This window comes from Oncorhynchus tshawytscha, unplaced genomic scaffold, assembly GCF_018296145.1.
Source record: "Oncorhynchus tshawytscha isolate Ot180627B unplaced genomic scaffold, Otsh_v2.0 Un_scaffold_88_pilon_pilon, whole genome shotgun sequence".
Taxonomy (NCBI): Eukaryota; Metazoa; Chordata; class Actinopteri; order Salmoniformes; family Salmonidae; genus Oncorhynchus; species Oncorhynchus tshawytscha.
Genome location: NW_024609646.1, coordinates 222,501 through 244,387, shown reverse-complemented (window position 1 = coordinate 244,387; position 21,887 = coordinate 222,501). Strand labels below are relative to the sequence as shown.

At 43.2% G+C, this 21,887-nt stretch overlaps 3 protein-coding genes across 4 annotated transcripts in view; 2 read left to right on the top strand and 1 right to left on the bottom strand.

Annotated features, from left to right (window-relative positions):
• Positions 1-14,746, top strand: part of ccdc12 (coiled-coil domain containing 12) — a 39,889-nt gene extending 25,143 nt beyond the window's left edge. Inside the window, exon 7 of the mRNA XM_042316620.1 lies at positions 14,228-14,746. Within this exon, the coding sequence (XP_042172554.1) occupies positions 14,228-14,310 (83 nt within the window). The 3' untranslated portion in view covers positions 14,311-14,746. The remainder of the gene's footprint in view (positions 1-14,227) is intronic.
• LOC121845372 lies at positions 12,465-14,221 on the top strand. 2 transcript variants are annotated; one of them, XM_042316619.1, is made up of 2 exons: positions 12,465-13,148; positions 13,214-14,221. In XM_042316619.1, the coding sequence occupies exons 1-2, from the start codon at positions 12,800-12,802 to the stop codon at positions 13,786-13,788; spliced, it is 924 nt and encodes a 307-aa protein (XP_042172553.1). In that variant the 5' UTR covers positions 12,465-12,799; the 3' UTR covers positions 13,789-14,221. The 2 variants fall into 2 exon arrangements, with proteins under 2 accessions (XP_042172553.1, XP_042172552.1); XM_042316618.1 differs by having other exon boundaries at positions 12,466-12,797; positions 12,835-14,221.
• A 5,092-nt stretch (positions 14,747-19,838) lies between the features above and the next one.
• si:ch211-257p13.3 (kinesin-like protein KIFC3) overlaps positions 19,839-21,887 on the bottom strand; it is a 34,514-nt gene continuing 32,465 nt past the window's right edge. The window contains exons 18-20 of the mRNA XM_042316624.1: positions 21,309-21,438; positions 20,776-21,005; positions 19,839-20,493 (exon numbers count right to left, since the gene is read on the bottom strand). Of these exons, the coding sequence (XP_042172558.1) occupies positions 20,362-20,493; positions 20,776-21,005; positions 21,309-21,438 (492 nt within the window). The 3' untranslated portion in view covers positions 19,839-20,361. The remainder of the gene's footprint in view (positions 20,494-20,775; positions 21,006-21,308; positions 21,439-21,887) is intronic.

The following is a 21,887-nucleotide window of genomic DNA, read 5'->3' as shown; positions in this document are numbered from 1 at the left end:
TGTATCAGACTATATATGACTGGTCTGAACATGGAGTTAGTGACTGTATCAGACTATATATGACTGGTCTGACTGTATCAGACTATATATGACTGGTCTGAACATGGAGTTAGTGACTGTATCAGACTATATATGACTGGTCTGACTGTATCAGACTAGATATGACTGGTCTGAACATGGAGTCAGTGACTGTATCAGACTATATATGACTGGTCTGACTGTATCAGACTATATATGACTGGTCTGAACATGGAGTCAGTGACTGTATCAGACTAGATATGACTGGTCTGAACATGGAGTCAGTGACTGTATCAGACTAAATATGACTGGTCTGAACATGGAGTCAGTGACTGTATCAGACTAAATATGACTGGTCTACATGGAGTTAGTGACTGTATCCGACTATATATGACTGGTCTGAACATGGAGTCAGTGACTGTATCAGACTATATATGACTGGTCTGAACATGGAGTCAGTGACTGTATCAGACTATATATGACTGGTCTGAACATGGAGTTAGTGACTGTATCAGACTATATATGACTGGTCTGAACATGGAGTTAGTGACTGTATCAGACTATATATGACTGGTCTGAACATGGAGTTAGTGACTGTATCAGACTATATATGACTGGTCTGACTGTATCAGACTATATATCACTGGTCTGAACATGGAGTTAGTGACTGTATCAGACTATATGACTGGTCTGAACATGGAGTTAGTGACTGTATCAGACTATATATGACTGGTCTGAGCATGGAGTTAGTGACTGTATCAGACTATATATGACTGGTCTGACTGTATCAGACTATATATGACTGGTCTGAACATGGAGTTAGTGACTGTATCAGACTATATATGACTGGTCTGAACATGGAGTTAGTGACTGTATCAGATTATATATGACTGGTCTGAACATGGAGTTAGTGACTGTATCAGACTATATATGACTGGTCTGAACATGGAGTTAGTGACTGTATCAGACTATATATGACTGGTCTGACTGTATCAGATTATATATGACTGGTCTGAACATGGAGTCAGTGACTGTATCAGACTATATATGACTGGTCTGAACATGGAGTCAGTGACTGTATCAGACTATATATGACTGGTCTGAACATGGAGTTAGTGACTGTATCAGACTATATATGACTGGTCTGACTGTATCAGACTATATATGACTGGTCTGAACATGGAGTCAGTGACTGTATCAGACTATATATGACTGGTCTGAACATGGAGTTAGTGACTGTATCAGACTATATATGACTGGTCTGACTGTATCAGACTATATATGACTGGTCTGAACATGGAGTTAGGGACTGTATCAGACTATATATGACTGGTCTGAACATGGAGTCAGTGACTGTATCAGACTATATATGACTGGTCTGACTATCAGACTATATATGACTGGTCTGAACATGGAGTCAGTGACTGTATCAGACTATATATGACTGGTCTGAGTATCAGACTATATATGACTGGTCTGACTGTATCAGACTATATATGACTGGTCTGAACATGGAGTTAGTGACTGTATCAGACTATATATGACTGGTCTGAACATGGAGTTAGTGACTGTATCAGACTATATATGACTGGTCTGACTGTATCAGACTATATATGACTGGTCTGAACATGGAGTTAGTGACTGTATCAGACTATATATGACTGGTCTGACTGTATCAGACTATATATGACTGGTCTGAACATGGAGTTAGTGACTGTATCAGACTATATATGACTGGTCTGACTGTATCAGACTATATATGACTGGTCTGAACATGGAGTTAGTGACTGTATCAGACTATATATGACTGGTCTGACTGTATCAGACTAGATATGACTGGTCTGAACATGGAGTCAGTGACTGTATCAGACTATATATGACTGGTCTGACTGTATCAGACTATATATGACTGGTCTGAACATGGAGTCAGTGACTGTATCAGACTAGATATGACTGGTCTGAACATGGAGTCAGTGACTGTATCAGACTAAATATGACTGGTCTGAACATGGAGTCAGTGACTGTATCAGACTAAATATGACTGGTCTGAACATGGAGTTAGTGACTGTATCCGACTATATATGACTGGTCTGAACATGGAGTCAGTGACTGTATCAGACTATATATGACTGGTCTGAACATGGAGTCAGTGACTGTATCAGACTATATATGACTGGTCTGAACATGGAGTTAGTGACTGTATCAGACTATATATGACTGGTCTGAACATGGAGTTAGTGACTGTATCAGACTATATATGACTGGTCTGAACATGGAGTTAGTGACTGTATCAGACTATATATGACTGGTCTGACTGTATCAGACTATATATCACTGGTCTGAACATGGAGTTAGTGACTGTATCAGACTATATGACTGGTCTGAACATGGAGTTAGTGACTGTATCAGACTATATATGACTGGTCTGAGCATGGAGTTAGTGACTGTATCAGACTATATATGACTGGTCTGACTGTATCAGACTATATATGACTGGTCTGAACATGGAGTTAGTGACTGTATCAGACTATATATGACTGGTCTGACTGTATCAGACTATATATGACTGGTCTGAACATGGAGTTAGTGACTGTATCAGACTATATGACTGGTCTGAACATGGAGTTAGTGACTGTATCAGACTATATATGACTGGTCTGAGCATGGAGTTAGTGACTGTATCAGACTATATATGACTGGTCTGACTGTATCAGACTATATATGACTGGTCTGAACATGGAGTTAGTGACTGTATCAGACTATATATGACTGGTCTGAACATGGAGTTAGTGACTGTATCAGATTATATATGACTGGTCTGAACATGGAGTTAGTGACTGTATCAGACTATATATGACTGGTCTGAACATGGAGTTAGTGACTGTATCAGACTATATATGACTGGTCTGACTGTATCAGATTATATATGACTGGTCTGAACATGGAGTCAGTGACTGTATCAGACTATATATGACTGGTCTGAACATGGAGTCAGTGACTGTATCAGACTATATATGACTGGTCTGAACATGGAGTTAGTGACTGTATCAGACTATATATGACTGGTCTGACTGTATCAGACTATATATGACTGGTCTGAACATGGAGTTAGGGACTGTATCAGACTATATATGACTGGTCTGAACATGGAGTCAGTGACTGTATCAGACTATATATGACTGGTCTGACTGTATCAGACTATATATGACTGGTCTGACTGTATCAGACTATATATGACTGGTCTGAACATGGAGTCAGTGACTGTATCAGACTATATATGACTGGTCTGACTATCAGACTATATATGACTGGTCTGACTATCAGACTATATATGACTGGTCTGAACATGGAGTCAGTGACTGTATCAGACTATATATGACTGGTCTGAACATGGAGTCAGTGACTGTATCAGACTATATATGACTGGTCTGACTATCAGACTATATATGACTGGTCTGAACATGGAGTCAGTGACTGTATCAGACTATATATGACTGGTCTGACTGTATCAGACTATATATGACTGGTCTGAACATGGAGTTAGTGACTGTATCAGACTATATATGACTGGTCTGACTGTATCAGACTATATATGACTGGTCTGAACATGGAGTTAGTGACTGTATCAGACTATATATGACTGGTCTGACTGTATCAGACTAGATATGACTGGTCTGAACATGGAGTCAGTGACTGTATCAGACTATATATGACTGGTCTGACTGTATCAGACTATATATGACTGGTCTGAACATGGAGTCAGTGACTGTATCAGACTAGATATGACTGGTCTGAACATGGAGTCAGTGACTGTATCAGACTAAATATGACTGGTCTGAACATGGAGTCAGTGACTGTATCAGACTAAATATGACTGGTCTGAACATGGAGTTAGTGACTGTATCCGACTATATATGACTGGTCTGAACATGGAGTCAGTGACTGTATCAGACTATATATGACTGGTCTGAACATGGAGTCAGTGACTGTATCAGACTATATATGACTGGTCTGAACATGGAGTCAGTGACTGTATCAGACTATATATGACTGGTCTGAACATGGAGTTAGTGATTGTATCAGACTATATATGACTGGTCTGAACATGGAGTTAGTGACTGTATCAGACTATATATGACTGGTCTGACTGTATCAGACTATATATGACTGGTCTGAACATGGAGTCAGTGACTGTATCAGACTATATATGACTGGTCTGACTGTATCAGACTATATATGACTGGTCTGAACATGGAGTTAGTGACTGTATCAGACTATATATGACTGGTCTGAACATGGAGTTACTGACTGTATCAGACTATATATGACTGGTCTGAACATGGAGTTAGTGACTGTATCAGACTATATATGACTGGTCTGACTATCAGACTATATATGACTGGTCTGAACATGGAGTCAGTGACTGTATCAGACTATATATGACTGGTCTGACTGTATCAGACTATATATGACTGGTCTGAACATGGAGTCAGTGACTGTATCAGACTATATATGACTGGTCTGAACATGGAGTTAGTCTGAACATGGAGTTAGTGACTGTATCAGACTATATATGACTGGTCTGAACATGGAGTTACTGACTGTATCAGACTATATATGACTGGTCTGAACATGGAGTTAGTGACTGTATCAGACTATATATGACTGGTCTGACTGTATCAGACTATATATGACTGGTCTGAACATGGAGTTAGTGACTGTATCAGACTATATGACTGGTCTGAACATGGAGTTAGTGACTGTATCAGACTATATATGACTGGTCTGAGCATGGAGTTAGTGACTGTATCAGACTATATATGACTGGTCTGACTGTATCAGACTATATATGACTGGTCTGAACATGGAGTTAGTGACTGTATCAGACTATATATGACTGGTCTGACTGTATCAGACTATATATGACTGGTCTGAACATGGAGTTAGTGACTGTATCAGACTATATGACTGGTCTGAACATGGAGTTAGTGACTGTATCAGACTATATATGACTGGTCTGAACATGGAGTTAGTGACTGTATCAGACTATATATGACTGGTCTGACTGTATCAGACTATATATGACTGGTCTGAACATGGAGTTAGTGACTGTATCAGACTATATATGACTGGTCTGAACATGGAGTTAGTCTGAACATGGAGTTAGTGACTGTATCAGACTATATATGACTGGTCTGAACATGGAGTTAGTGACTGTATCAGACTATATATGACTGGTCTGACTGTATCAGATTATATATGACTGGTCTGAACATGGAGTCAGTGACTGTATCAGACTATATATGACTGGTCTGAACATGGAGTCAGTGACTGTATCAGACTATATATGACTGGTCTGAACATGGAGTTAGTGACTGTATCAGACTATATATGACTGGTCTGACTGTATCAGACTATATATGACTGGTCTGAACATGGAGTCAGTGACTGTATCAGACTATATATGACTGGTCTGAACATGGAGTTAGTGACTGTATCAGACTATATATGACTGGTCTGACTGTACAGACTATATATGACTGGTCTGAACATGGAGTTAGGACTGTATCAGACTATATATGACTGGTCTGAACATGGAGTCAGTGACTGTATCAGACTATATATGACTGGTCTGACTGTATCAGACTATATATGACTGGTCTGACTGTATCAGATTATATATGACTGGTCTGAACATGGAGTCAGTGACTGTATCAGACTATATATGACTGGTCTGACTGTATCAGACTATATATGACTGGTCTGACTGTATCAGACTATATATGACTGGTCTGACTGTATCAGACTATATATGACTGGTCTGAACATGGAGTTAGTGACTGTATCAGACTATATATGACTGGTCTGAACATGGAGTTAGTGACTGTATCAGACTATATATGACTGGTCTGACTGTATCAGACTATATATGACTGGTCTGAACATGGAGTTAGTGACTGTATCAGACTATATATGACTGGTCTGAACATGGAGTCAGTGACTGTATCAGACTATATATGACTGGTCTGACTGTATCAGACTATATATGACTGGTCTGACTGTATCAGACTATATATGACTGGTCTGAACATGGAGTCAGTGACTGTATCAGACTATATATGACTGGTCTGACTGTATCAGACTATATATGACTGGTCTGACTGTATCAGACTATATATGACTGGTCTGAACATGGAGTCAGTGACTGTATCAGACTATATATGACTGGTCTGAACATGGAGTTAGTGACTGTATCAGACTATATATGACTGGTCTGACTGTATCAGACTATATATGACTGGTCTGAACATGGAGTTAGTGACTGTATCAGACTATATATGACTGGTCTGACTGTATCAGACTATATATGACTGGTCTGAACATGGAGTTAGTGACTGTATCAGACTATATATGACTGGTCTGACTGTATCAGACTATATATGACTGGTCTGAACATGGAGTTAGTGACTGTATCAGACTATATATGACTGGTCTGACTGTATCAGACTAGATATGACTGGTCTGAACATGGAGTCAGTGACTGTATCAGACTATATATGACTGGTCTGACTGTATCAGACTATATATGACTGGTCTGAACATGGAGTCAGTGACTGTATCAGACTAGATATGACTGGTCTGAACATGGAGTCAGTGACTGTATCAGACTAAATATGACTGGTCTGAACATGGAGTCAGTGACTGTATCAGACTAAATATGACTGGTCTGAACATGGAGTTAGTGACTGTATCCGACTATATATGACTGGTCTGAACATGGAGTCAGTGACTGTATCAGACTATATATGACTGGTCTGAACATGGAGTCAGTGACTGTATCAGACTATATATGACTGGTCTGAACATGGAGTCAGTGACTGTATCAGACTATATATGACTGGTCTGAACATGGAGTTAGTGATTGTATCAGACTATATATGACTGGTCTGACTGTATCAGACTATATATGACTGGTCTGAACATGGAGTTAGGGACTGTATCAGACTATATATGACTGGTCTGAACATGGAGTCAGTGACTGTATCAGACTATATATGACTGGTCTGAACATGGAGTCAGTGACTGTATCAGACTATATATGACTGGTCTGACTGTATCAGACTATATATGACTGGTCTGAACATGGAGTTAGTGACTGTATCAGACTAGATATGACTGGTCTGAACATGGAGTCAGTGACTGTATTAGACTAGATATGACTGGTCTGAACATGGAGTCAGTGACTGTATCAGACTATATATGACTGGTCTGACTGTATCAGACTATATATGACTGGTCTGAACATGGAGTCAGTGACTGTATCAGACTATATATGACTGGTCTGAACATGGAGTCAGTGACTGTATCAGACTATATATGACTGGTCTGAACATGGAGTTAGTGACTGTATCAGACTATATATGACTGGTCTGACTGTATCAGACTATATATGACTGGTCTGAACATGGATTTAGGGACTGTATCAGACTATATATGACTGGTCTGAACATGGAGTCAGTGACTGTATCAGACTATATATGACTGGTCTGAACATGGAGTTAGTGACTGTATCAGACTATATATGACTGGTCTGAACATGGAGTCAGTGACTGTATCAGACTATATATGACTGGTCTGACTGTATCAGACTATATATGACTGGTCTGACTATCAGACTATATATGACTGGTCTGAACATGGAGTCAGTGACTGTATCAGACTATATATGACTGGTCTGAACATGGAGTCAGTGACTGTATCAGACTATATATGACTGGTCTGACTATCAGACTATATATGACTGGTCTGAACATGGAGTCAGTGACTGTATCAGACTATATATGACTGGTCTGAGTATCAGACTATATATGACTGGTCAGTGACTGTATCAGACTATATATGACTGGTCTGAACATGGAGTCAGTGACTGTATCAGACTATATATGACTGGTCTGAACATGGAGTCAGTGACTGTATCAGACTATATGACTGGTCTGAACATGGAGTCAGTGACTGTATCAGACTAGATATGACTGGTCTGAACATGGAGTCAGTGACTGTATCAGACTATATATGACTGGTCTGAACATGGAGTCAGTGACTGTATCAGACTATATATGACTGGTCTGAACATGGAGTTAGTGACTGTATCAGACTATATATGACTGGTCTGAACATGGAGTTAGTGACTGTATCAGACTATATGACTGGTCTGAACATGGTTAGTCTGACTGTATCAGATTATATATGACTGGTCTGAACATGGAGTCAGTGACTGTATCAGACTATATATGACTGGTCTGAACATGGAGTCAGTGACTGTATCAGACTATATATGACTGGTCTGAACATGGAGTTAGTGACTGTATCAGACTATATATGACTGGTCTGACTGTATCAGACTATATATGACTGGTCTGAACATGGAGTCAGTGACTGTATCAGACTATATATGACTGGTCTGAACATGGAGTCAGTGACTGTATCAGACTATATATGACTGGTCTGAACATGGAGTTAGTGACTGTATCAGACTATATATGACTGGTCTGACTGTATCAGACTATATATGACTGGTCTGAACATGGAGTTAGGGACTGTATCAGACTATATATGACTGGTCTGAACATGGAGTCAGTGACTGTATCAGACTATATATGACTGGTCTGACTGTATCAGACTATATATGACTGGTCTGACTGTATCAGACTATATATGACTGGTCTGAACATGGAGTCAGTGACTGTATCAGACTATATATGACTGGTCTGACTGTATCAGACTATATATGACTGGTCTGACTGTATCAGACTATATATGACTGGTCTGAACATGGAGTCAGTGACTGTATCAGACTATATATGACTGGTCTGAACATGGAGTCAGTGACTGTATCAGACTATATATGACTGGTCTGAACATGGAGTTAGTGACTGTATCAGACTATATATGACTGGTCTGACTGTATCAGACTATATATGACTGGTCTGAACATGGAGTTAGTGACTGTATCAGACTATATATGACTGGTCTGACTGTATCAGACTATATATGACTGGTCTGAACATGGAGTTAGTGACTGTATCAGACTATATATGACTGGTCTGACTGTATCAGACTATATATGACTGGTCTGAACATGGAGTTAGTGACTGTATCAGACTATATATGACTGGTCTGACTGTATCAGACTAGATATGACTGGTCTGAACATGGAGTCAGTGACTGTATCGACTAAATATGACTGGTCTGAACATGGAGTTAGTGACTGTATCCGACTATATATGACTGGTCTGAACATGGAGTTAGTGACTGTATCAGACTAGATATGACTGGTCTGAACATGGAGTCAGTGACTGTATTAGACTAGATATAACTGGTCTGAACATGGAGTCAGTGACTGTATCAGACTATATATGACTGGTCTGACTGTATCAGACTATATATGACTGGTCTGAACATGGAGTCAGTGACTGTATCAGACTATATATGACTGGTCTGAACATGGAGTTAGTGACTGTATCAGACTATATATGACTGGTCTGACTGTATCAGACTATATATGACTGGTCTGAACATGGAGTTAGGGACTGTATCAGACTATATATGACTGGTCTGAACATGGAGTCAGTGACTGTATCAGACTATATATGACTGGTCTGAACATGGAGTTAGTGACTGTATCAGACTATATATGACTGGTCTGAACATGGAGTCAGTGACTGTATCAGACTATATATGACTGGTCTGACTGTATCAGACTATATATGACTGGTCTGAACATGGAGTTAGTGACTGTATCAGACTATATATGACTGGTCTGACTGTATCAGACTATATATGACTGGTCTGAACATGGAGTCAGTGACTGTATCAGACTATATATGACTGGTCTGAACATGGAGTTAGTGACTGTATCAGATTATATATGACTGGTCTGAACATGGAGTCAGTGACTGTATCAGACTATATATGACTGGTCTGACTGTATCAGACTATATATGACTGGTCTGACTGTATCAGACTATATATGACTGGTCTGACTGTATCAGACTATATATGACTGGTCTGAACATGGAGTTAGTGACTGTATCAGACTATATATGACTGGTCTGACTGTATCAGACTATATATGACTGGTCTGAACATGGAGTCAGTGACTGTATCAGACTATATATGACTGGTCTGACTGTATCAGACTATATATGACTGGTCTGAACATGGAGTCAGTGACTGTATCAGACTATATATGACTGGTCTGAACATGGAGTCAGTGACTGTATCAGACTAGATATGACTGGTCTGAACATGGAGTCAGTGACTGTATCAGACTAGATATGACTGGTCTGAACATGGAGTCAGTGACTGTATCAGACTATATATGACTGGTCTGAACATGGAGTTAGTGACTGTATCAGACTATATATGACTGGTCTGACTGTATCAGACTATATATGACTGGTCTGAACATGGAGTTAGGGACTGTATCAGACTATATATGACTGGTCTGAACATGGAGTCAGTGACTGTATCAGACTATATATGACTGGTCTGAACATGGAGTTAGTGACTGTATCAGACTATATATGACTGGTCTGACTGTATCAGACTATATATGACTGGTCTGAACATGGAGTCAGTGACTGTATCAGACTATATATGACTGGTCTGAACATGGAGTTAGTGACTGTATCAGACTATATATGACTGGTCTGAACATGGAGTCAGTGACTGTATCAGACTATATATGACTGGTCTGACTGTATCAGACTATATATGACTGGTCTGAACATGGAGTCAGTGACTGTATCAGACTATATATGACTGGTCTGAACATGGAGTCAGTGACTGTATCAGACTATATATGACTGGTCTGACTGTATCAGACTATATATGACTGGTCTGAACATGGAGTCAGTGACTGTATCATGGAACATGGTCAGTGACTGTATCAGACTATATATGACTGGTCTGAACATGGAGTTAGTGACTGTATCAGACTATATATGACTGGTCTGAACATGGAGTCAGTGACTGTATCAGACTATATATGACTGGTCTGACTGTATCAGACTATATATGACTGGTCTGAACATGGAGTCAGTGACTGTATCAGACTATATATGACTGGTCTGACTGTATCAGACTATATATGACTGGTCTGAACATGGAGTCAGTGACTGTATCAGACTATATATGACTGGTCTGAACATGGAGTCAGTGACTGTATCAGACTATATATGACTGGTCTGAACATGGAGTTACTGACTGTATCAGACTATATATGACTGGTCTGAACATGGAGTTAGTGACTGTATCAGACTATATATGACTGGTCTGACTGTATCAGACTATATATGACTGGTCTGAACATGGAGTTAGTGACTGTATCAGATTATATATGACTGGTCTGAACATGGAGTTAGTGACTGTATCAGACTATATATGACTGGTCTGAACATGGAGTTAGTGACTGTATCAGACTATATATGACTGGTCTGACTGTATCAGATTATATATGACTGGTCTGAACATGGAGTCAGTGACTGTATCAGACTATATATGACTGGTCTGAACATGGAGTCAGTGACTGTATCAGACTATATATGACTGGTCTGAACATGGAGTTAGTGACTGTATCAGACTATATATGACTGGTCTGACTGTATCAGACTATATATGACTGGTCTGAACATGGAGTTAGTGACTGTATCAGACTATATATGACTGGTCTGACTGTATCAGACTATATATGACTGGTCTGAACATGGAGTTAGGGACTGTATCAGATTATATATGACTGGTCTGAACATGGAGTCAGTGACTGTATCAGACTATATATGACTGGTCTGACTGTATCAGACTATATATGACTGGTCTGACTGTATCAGACTATATATGACTGGTCTGACTGTATCAGACTATATATGACTGGTCTGAACATGGAGTTAGTGACTGTATCAGACTATATATGACTGGTCTGAACATGGAGTTAGTGACTGTATCAGACTATATATGACTGGTCTGACTGTATCAGACTATATATGACTGGTCTGACTGTATCAGACTATATATGACTGGTCTGAACATGGAGTTAGTGACTGTATCAGATTATATATGACTGGTCTGAACATGGAGTTAGTGACTGTATCAGACTATATATGACTGGTCTGACTGTATCAAACTATATATGACTGGTCTGAACATGGAGTTAGTGACTGTATCAGACTATATATGACTGGGTCTGAACATGGAGTCAGTGACTGTATCAGACTATATATGACTGGTCTGAACATGGAGTTAGTGACTGTATCAGACTATATATGACTGGTCTGACTGTATCAGACTATATATGACTGGTCTGAACATGGAGTTAGTCTGAACATGGAGTTAGTGACTGTATCAGACTATATATGACTGGTCTGAACATGGAGTTACTGACTGTATCAGACTATATATGACTGGTCTGACTGTATCAGACTATATATGACTGGTCTGAACATGGAGTTACTGACTGTATCAGACTAATTGCTCTGTGGATTCCAGAGTTCAGGGAGGCTTGACGTGATTCCTCTACTCTTCCTGTGATCTACATTCTCAGAATAGATTTGGCTTCGGCCCACATATTCCATCAGAAAGCACCAAGGGATAGATTCAGTCTGGAGGGGCTGTAAACAGTCTAAAATGGGCCATTCCAGGTGTTTTGTTGTGAAATGATAAACATGGTAGGAGCTAAAGACAATGAAGAATACATGGTGACAGCAGCTTGGGCACTACAGTTATGTCTCTATGCCAATATCAGCTTGGACACTACAGTTATGTCTCTACGCCAATATCAGCTTGGACACTACAGTTATGTCTCTACGCCAATATCAGCTTGGACACTACAGTTATGTCTCCTCTACGCCAATATCAGCTTGGACACTACAGTTATGTCTCCTCTACGCCAATATCAGCTTGGACACTACAGTTATGTCTCCTCTACGCCAATATCAGCTTGGACACTACAGTTATGTCTCCTCTACGCCAATATCAGCTTGGACACTACAGTTATGTCTCCTCTACGCCAATATCAGCTTGGACACTACAGTTATGTCTCCTCTACGCCAATATCAGCTTGGACACTACAGTTATGTCTCCTCTACGCCAATATCAGCTTGTCTCCTCTACGCCAATATCAGCTTGGACACTACAGTTATGTCTCCTCTACGCCAATATCAGCTTGGACACTACAGTTATGTCTCCTCTACGCCAATATCAGCTTGGACACTACAGTTATGTCTCCTCTACGCCAATATCAGCTTGGACACTACAGTTATGTCTCCTCTACGCCAATATGAGCTTGGACACTACAGTTATGTCTCCTCTACGCCAATATCAGCTTGGACACTACAGTTATGTCTCCTCTACGCCAATATCAGCTTGGACACTACAGTTATGTCTCCTCTACGCCAATATCAGCTTGGACACTACAGTTATGTCTCCTCTACGCCAATATCAGCTTGGACACTACAGTTATGTCTCCTCTACGCCAATATCAGCTTGGACACTACAGTTATGTCTCCTCTACGCCAATATCAGCTTGGACACTACAGTTATGTCTCCTCTACGCCAATATCAGCTTGGACACTACAGTTATGTCTCCTCTACGCCAATATCAGCTTGGGCACTACAGTTATGTCTCCTCTACGCAATATCAGCTTGGGCGCTACAGTTATGTCTCCTCTAACGCCAATATCAGCTTGGGCGCTACAGTTATGTCTCCTCTAACGCCAATATCAGCTTGGACGCTACAGTTATGTCTCCTCTACGCCAAAATCAGCTTGGACACTACAGTTATGTCTCCTCTACGCCAATATCAGCTTGGACACTACAGTTATGTCTCCTCTACGCCAATATCAGCTTGGACACTACAGTTATGTCTCCTCTACGCCAATATCAGCTTGGGCACTACAGTTATGTCTCCTCTACGCCAATATCAGCTTGGACACTACAGTTATGTCTCCTCTACGCCAATATCAGCTTGGCCACTACAGTTATGTCTCCTCTACGCCAATATCAGCTTGGCCACTACAGTTATGTCTCCTCTACGCCAATATCAGCTTGGCCACTACAGTTATGTCTCCTCTACACCAATATCAGCTTGTTTTGTATTTTGTGCAACACCCCTTTCTGAAGTATAGATGTGTGTGTGTGTGTGTGTGTCCAGGTGATCGTCTGAAAGGCAGCGAGGAGGAGCTGGCTGGAGCTGTGGGAGCCATAGGGGTCACAGCAGAGGGGGACTCAGACTGACCCCTTAATCCAGAGACACACCACGCGACCCTGGGTCTGACCCTACCAATGTGTCGGTTCCTGTTCTGTTCAGCTGAATGTTTGTTGTGGGAATCGGAGGCTTTTGGTTTCCGTAGCTGTTCAAGCTACTGGGGAGTGTGAATATGCCAGTTAGATGTGTCACCTTGATGACTTCTGAACTCTAGTCCTAGTACGTGTCACAAATGACAACCTATTTCCTATATAGATCACTACTTTTGACAAGTAGTGTGCTAGATAGGGAGTAGGGTGCCATTTGGGATGCAGAGCCTGTGTGAAAGTCCGACCAGGCTTTGTCAGTGTAGTGCTAGCTAGAGGATCATTGGGGACTGTTGTATACAGCTGTTGTAAGGATCGTCTGTTATTCATGTGTCTTTTTAATTATATTTTTCCAGTAAAATGATTTGGATTTTCCCAACGTTTGTGTCTTGTGACCTTTTCTGTTGAGACTGTAAAATATTATGTACAATAGACAACACAGAAGGAGTTCCCCCACATTTTTTTTTAAATTCCAAATTTATTTTGAAAATCAGCTGAAAACTGATCAGATTGTAAAGTGACCCTCATCCACTTGTATAATAAGTTACTGCAACAGGAAATGTATTGCTACTCTATTGACATAAAATATACTATTAACCCAACAGTTGACTGTCGGGTTCAACTACGATGGAAAACAGACTACAATGAACAAAGACATTTTTGGTATGATGATATTTCACTAATTATACATCTAAAGCACCTAAATTGGCCTGAAAAGCGCAAAACTATTTCTTTCACAAAGTGCTTCCCACCAGTCCCCGAAACACACCAAGTTTCTCTGTCAAAGGAGGCTACAGATGTAGGATCTAAATTTGAGCCAGGTTGCTACAGCAGGAAAATAATCCCGTAGCAACAGGAGATGTCCATTAATTATAATCCACATAATAATTCACATTTTTTGTAAGGGTTGATTACATTGCTCATAATGGAAAATCAAGTCATAAATGGAAATGACAAATACATGACAAGTTTTATGTTTCCTGCGTTGCAGGATGGTTCTCCTGCAACAGAGTGATCTAAGATCCTACATCTGCATTGCACATAATTATAACAGCACTTTGTTATTTATCATATTGTCACACAGGGCTAGCTACCTACTTCACTCTCTGTCTGCGTTCCAAATAGCACCCCTGGGCCCATAGGGTCCTGGTCAGAAGTAGGGTACTATATAGGGAACAGGGTAATAACATTTGGGACGCAAAGAGGTAATTGCTCACTTCACTGAAAGCCAGTGAATTAGGCCGTATGAGAGAGATACGATAACACTCACAAACCGCTTTTTCCAACTTCACAATAATGACACATTTTGTGATAAAGGTCATCATTGAAAGTAGGTATAGCCTTCACTCTGGTCCATGGAGTTAACATGCCCCCTGCTGAGACTTCAGGAAGCAGTACTAACACTCTGGTCCATGGAGGTAACATGCCCCCTGCTGAGACTTCAGCAGGCCACACTAACACCCTGGACCAGAGACTACCTGAAGGTAGCTGTACTAACACCCTGGACCAGAGACTACCTGAAGGTAGCTGTACTAACACCCTGGACCAGAGACTACCTGAAGGTAGCTGTACTAACACCCTGGACCAGAGCTAGCACAGCCCAATCCATCACACAAAACTCAGATTGATCCTACACACTACAGTACCTTTTTAAGATAGGCCATGTCTATATTGGAATCAAAGAATCTCACGTGTTATCATATAGAAGATACAGCTTGATAATTAATACTGCAAGAATAGAACAGCACAGATGTGTATCTACTGTGACACTCATCTCTTAGAGAACATGTTTCATTAAGATGCAGCATCTCTAAGCATTGTGATGGTGGAAATAGCATAGTCTCTGAGTAGAAGTGCTGGTCTAGGATCAGTTTTGCCTCTCGGGTCATAATGAAGACGGTTATAATAACTACATGGAGTTCCTGATCGTAGACCAGCACTCATATTCTGAGATGCTTGAAACATACAACCCCTGATGAAGAACTCCTGGCAATTCAGTCAAAGGAAACAGCATTTGTTGTTTAGTTGTGGTTCTAGTAGGAAGTTTCAAAGGTAGAGGTTGTCTTGGCACTCGGGTTAGTGTGTTGTTGTTGATGATGTCATACTGGTTGGTGCATCATGCAGATGAGCTGATGACACAGGCCTTTTCTGAACAGCAGCAGACAGGAGACAGTAGAGGCTTCTTATTTGAACAACAGGAGACAGTAGAGACTTCTTATCTGAACAGGAGCAGACAGGAGACCGTAGAGACTTCTTATCTGAACAGGAGCAGACAGGAGACAGTAGAGACTTCTTATCTGAACAACAGGAGACCGTAGAGACTTCTTATCTGAACAGGAGCAGACAGGAGACCGTAGAGACTTATCTGAACAGGAGCAGACAGGAGACCGTAGAGACTTATCTGAACAGGAGCAGACAGGAGACCGTAGAGACTTATCTGAACAGGAGCAGACAGGAGACAGTAGAGACTTCTTATCTGAACAGGAGCAGACAGGAGACAGTAGAGACTTATCTGAACAGGAGCAGACAGGAGACAGTAGAGACTTCTTATCTGAACAGGAGCAGACAGGAGACAGTAGAGACATCCTATCCCTTCAATCTTATCTGTTATCCTGATGACGTTGTCACGGAGACCTCAAGTCATAGCCCTTCTTTATCAGGATAATTTTAGACTCAGCTGGGGTCTGTTCAGGAGGACGTAACGTTACACCTGGGGTCTGTTCAGGAGGATGTAACGTGACAGCTGGGGTCTGTTCAGGAGGATGTAACGTTACAGCTGGGGTCTGTTCAGGAGGATGTAACATTACAGCTGGGGTCTGTTCAGGAGGATGTAACGTTGGGGTCTGTTCAGGAGGATGTAACTTACAGCTGGGGTCTGTTCAGGAGGATGTAACGTTACAGCTGGGGTCTGTTCAGGAGGATGTAACGTTACAGCTGGGGTCTGTTCAGGAGGATGTAACGTTACAGCTGGGGTCTGTTCAGGAGGATGTAACGTTACAGCTGGGGTCTGTTCAGGAGGATGTAACGTTACAGCTGGGGTCTGTTCAGGAGGATGTAAAGTTACAGCTGGGGTCTGTTCAGGAGGATGTAAAGTTACAGCTGGGGTCTGTTCAGGAGGATGTAACGTTACAGCTGGGGTCTGTTCAGGAGGATGTAACGTTACAGCTGGGGTCTGTTCAGGAGGACAGCAACGTTACAGCTGGGGTCTGTTCAGGAGGATGTAACGTTACAGCTGGGGTCTGTTTCAGCTGAGGATGTAACGTTACAGCTGGGGTCTGTTCAGGAGGTAACGTTACAGCTGGGATCTGTTCAGGTGGGTGTAACGTTACAGCTGGGGTCTGTTCAGGAGGATGTAACGTTACAGCTGGGGTCTGTTCAGGAGGACGTAACGTTACAGCTGGGGTCTGTTCAGGTACAGCTGGGGTCTGTTCAGGAGGATGTAAAGTTACAGCTGGGGTCAGGTTTACAGCTGGGGTCTGTTCAGGAGGATGCTGGGGTCTGTTCAGGAGGATGTAACGTTACAGCTGGGGTCTGTTCAGGAGGATGTAACGTTACAGCTGGGGTCTGTTCAGGTGGGGTGTAACGTTACAGCTGGGGTCTGTTCAGGAGGATGTAACGTTAGCTGGGGTCTGTTCAGGAGGATGTAACGTTACAGCTGGGGTCTGTTCAGGAGGGTGTAAGCGTTACAGCTGGGGTCTGTTCAGGAGGGTGTAACGTTACAGCTGGGGTTCAGGTCTGTTCAGGGGGTCTGGGTGTAACGTTACAGCTGGGGTCTGTTCAGGGGTGTAACGTGTAACAGCTGGGGTCTGTTCAGGAGGATGTAACAGCTGGGGTCTGTTCAGGAGGATGTAACGTTACAGCTGGGGTCTGTTCAGGAGGATGTTACAGCTGGGGTCTGTTCAGGAGGGTGTAACGCTTCTGTTCTGGGGGTCTGTTCAGGAGGATGTTACAGCTGGGGTCGTTACAGCTGGGGTCTGTTCAGGAGGGTGTAACGTTACAGCTGGGGTCTGTTCAGGAGGGTGTAAGCAGCTGGGGTCTGTTCAGGAGGATGTAACGTTACAGCTGGGGTCTGTTCAGGAGGGTGTAACGTTACAGCTGGGGTCTGTTCAGGAGGATGTAACGTTACAGCTGGGGTCTGTTCAGGTGGGTGTAACGTTACAGCTGGGGTCTGTTCAGGAGGATGTAACACAGCTGGGGTCTGTTCAGGAGGATGTTACAGCTGGGGTCTGTTCAGGAGGATGTAACAGCTGGGGTCTGTTCAGGAGGATTAACACAGCTGGGGTCTGTTCAGGAGGATGTAACGTTACAGCTGGGGTCTGTTCAGGAGGATGTAACGTTACAGCTGGGGTCTGTTCAGTTCAGCTGGGGTCTGTTCAGGAGGACGTAACGTTACAGCTGTCTGTTCAGGAGGATGTAGCTGGGGTCTGTTCAGGAGGACGTAACGTTACAGCTGGGGTCTGTTCAGCTGGGGTCTGTTCAGGAGGGTGTAACGTTACAGCTGGGGTCTGTTCAGGTGGGTGTAACGTTACAGCTGGGGTCTGTTCAGGAGGATGTAACGTTACAGCTGGGGTCTGTTCAGGAGGGTGTAACGTTACAGCTGGGGTCTGTTCAGGAGGGTGTAACGTTACAGCTGGGGTCTGTTCAGGAGGATGTAACGTTACAGCTGGGGTCTGTTCAGGTGGGTGTAACGTTACAGCTGGGGTCTGTTCAGGAGGATGTAACGTTACAGCTGGGGTCTGTTCAGGAGGATGTAACGTTACAGCTGGGGTCTGTTCAGGAGGATGTAACGTTACAGCTGGGGTCTGTAACGTTACAGCTGGGGTCTGTTCAGGAGGATGTAACGTTACAGCTGGGGTCTGTTCAGGAGGATGGGTTACAGCTGGGGTCTGTTCAGGAGGATGTAACGTTACAGCTGGGGTCTGTTCAGGAGGATGTAACGTTACAGCTGGGGTCTGTTCAGGAGGATGTAACGTTACAGCTGGGGTCTGTTCAGGAGGACGTAACGTTACAGCTGGGGTCTGTTCAGGAGGATGTAACGTTACAGCTGGGGTCTGTTCAGGAGGACGTAACGTTACAGCTGGGGTCTGTTCAGGAGGATGTAACGTTACAGCTGGGGTCTGTTCAGGAGGGTGTAAGGACGTTTACAGCTGGGGTCTGTTCAGGAGGATGTAACGTTACAGCTGGGGTCTGTTCAGGAGGATGTAACGTTACAGCTGGGGTCTGTTCAGGAGGATGTAACGTTACAGCTGGGGTCTGTTCAGGAGGATGTAACGTTACAGCTGGGGTCTGTTCAGGAGGATGTAACGTTACAGCTGGGGTCTGTTCAGGAGGATGTAACGTTACAGCTGGGGTCTGTTCAGGAGGATGTAACGTTACAGCTGGGGTCTGTCTGTCTGTTCAGGAGGATGTAACGTTACAGCTGGGGTCTGTTCAGGAGGGTGTAACGTTACAGCTGGGGTCTGTTCAGGAGGATGTAACGTTACAGCTGGGGTCTGTTCAGGAGGATGTAACGTTACAGCTGGGGTCTGTTCAGGAGGATGTAACGTTACAGAACGTTCAACAGACATGACATCACAGGAGGCTGCTGAGGGGAGAACGGCTCATAATAAGGTCCGAAACGGAGCGAATGGAATGGCATCAAACACCTGGAAACCATGGAAACCATGTGTTCTCCCCAATTAAGGTGCCACCAACCTCCTGTGCATGACATGAACAGACATTATGATCGGTAGACTAGAGAATCTGCAATATTCTCAATATTTAATCTCACTGAATACACACCTGGTAGCTTTTATACTGACTGACTGACAAACAGACTGATAGTTTGACTGACTGGCTGGCTGACTGGCGAACTGACTGGCTGACTGGGCAGAGGGGGTTGTTTGTTGTTGTTATTGCTTGTTGATGTATTTGGTTGGCTGCGTGTCTGTTGAGTCCCTGGAGTCCTGGTCGTCCATGGGAACAGGAAGTTGGATGACTTCAGGAAGGGGAGTTCTAGTCACACTGATGGCTTCCCCCTCCTCTCTGTATCTTCCTGGCCGCAGGCCCCAGCTCCACCTTACAAACCCTCTCAGCAAACTTCAGAGAACACATGGTCTCTCCCACGTTACTCTCCAGAGCAGACACCTGGAGGAGGACCAGAGCATCAGAGAGGACACTTCCAGACAGATATGACAGTATAATCAGTGTGTTTGATGTAGTGTACTGTATGTTGTGTAAGCTAGGCTGCACCACCTTAGCCTAGTTGTCTTGTAATGTGTAGGCTAAATACAGTATGGACTTCTCCATTCAGAATGCTTTTTAGTCCAGGACAAGGCTTAATGTCCCGAGAAGCCAGCCCTATGAGTATACATATAGATGGATATAATCTGTGTGTGTCAGACATACTGTACTGTCCTGAGTCCCTACCTGCACCACCATGGCCGTCTTGTTGCCCTTGCCCAGTGAGTCCTGCAGCAGGTATGTGAGGCGACTGTTTCTGAAGGGGATGTGTTTCTCCTTCCCCCTCAGAGCCTGGATAACGTCCCCCAGAGCCAGCAGGGAGCGGTTGATGTTCTGGGCCTCCTTCAGCCTCTCTCCCTCAGCTCCTGACTTCCAGACCCTCTCAGAGCCAGCCAGGTCCACCAGGTTCAACTTGCCTGCAGATGTCACAACAAAAAATCACCCGTTAACATAACATTTTCTGGTCCCTTGAATCGTGTCAATATTTGGAACCGGCCCACTTGCCAAATGAGTAGTGCACCCCGGACGAAACACACCTCGCCGACGAACGCTGAAAAGCAGTGGGTGTCGATGAACGGTGGTGATTCAGCATTTAGAATGACGTGATGAACAGAAAATGACAGCCACTGTTCTGATCACAGGCAATAGGGCAACTACCTGCTGCTTCTAACGGTTAGTTGGCACTGTGTGTCCCGTCTCTAAGGTGTGACGTGACGTACCTGTGGTCTTGGCCCCGCTGGCCAGGTCAGTCCCCAGCACAGTGATCATGAGGAGGGCATGAGAACGAGAGCTGTGCTGGTTCATCTGGGTCCCGAAGGTGATCCTGTTACGACGCGCCTGCGCCAGAAGCTACACAGGAAGTGACAGATTTCATGGAAATGTGATATAGAATTATAGGAAACTTGCACGTGGTATATTTTCATATGATTGTATACACTTTCCCATTACAGTAAATTAACCATTAGGGTTCTGATGGAGATGTATGGCTCAGTAGGTAGAGCACGGCTCAGCAGGTAGAGCACGGCTCAGCAGGTAGAGCACGGCTCAGCAGGTAGAGCAGCAGGTAGGTGCACGGCTCAGCAGGTAGAGCACGGCTCAGCAGGCTCAGCAGACGGCTCAGCAGGCACGGCTCAGGTAGAGCACGGCTCAGCAGGTGCACGGCTCAGCAGGTAGAGCACGGCTCAGCAGGTAGAGCACGGCTCAGCAGGTAGAGCACGGCTCAGCAGGTAGAGCACGGCTCAGCAGGTAGAGCACGGCTCAGCAGGTAGAGCACGGCTCAGCAGGTAGAGCACGGCTCA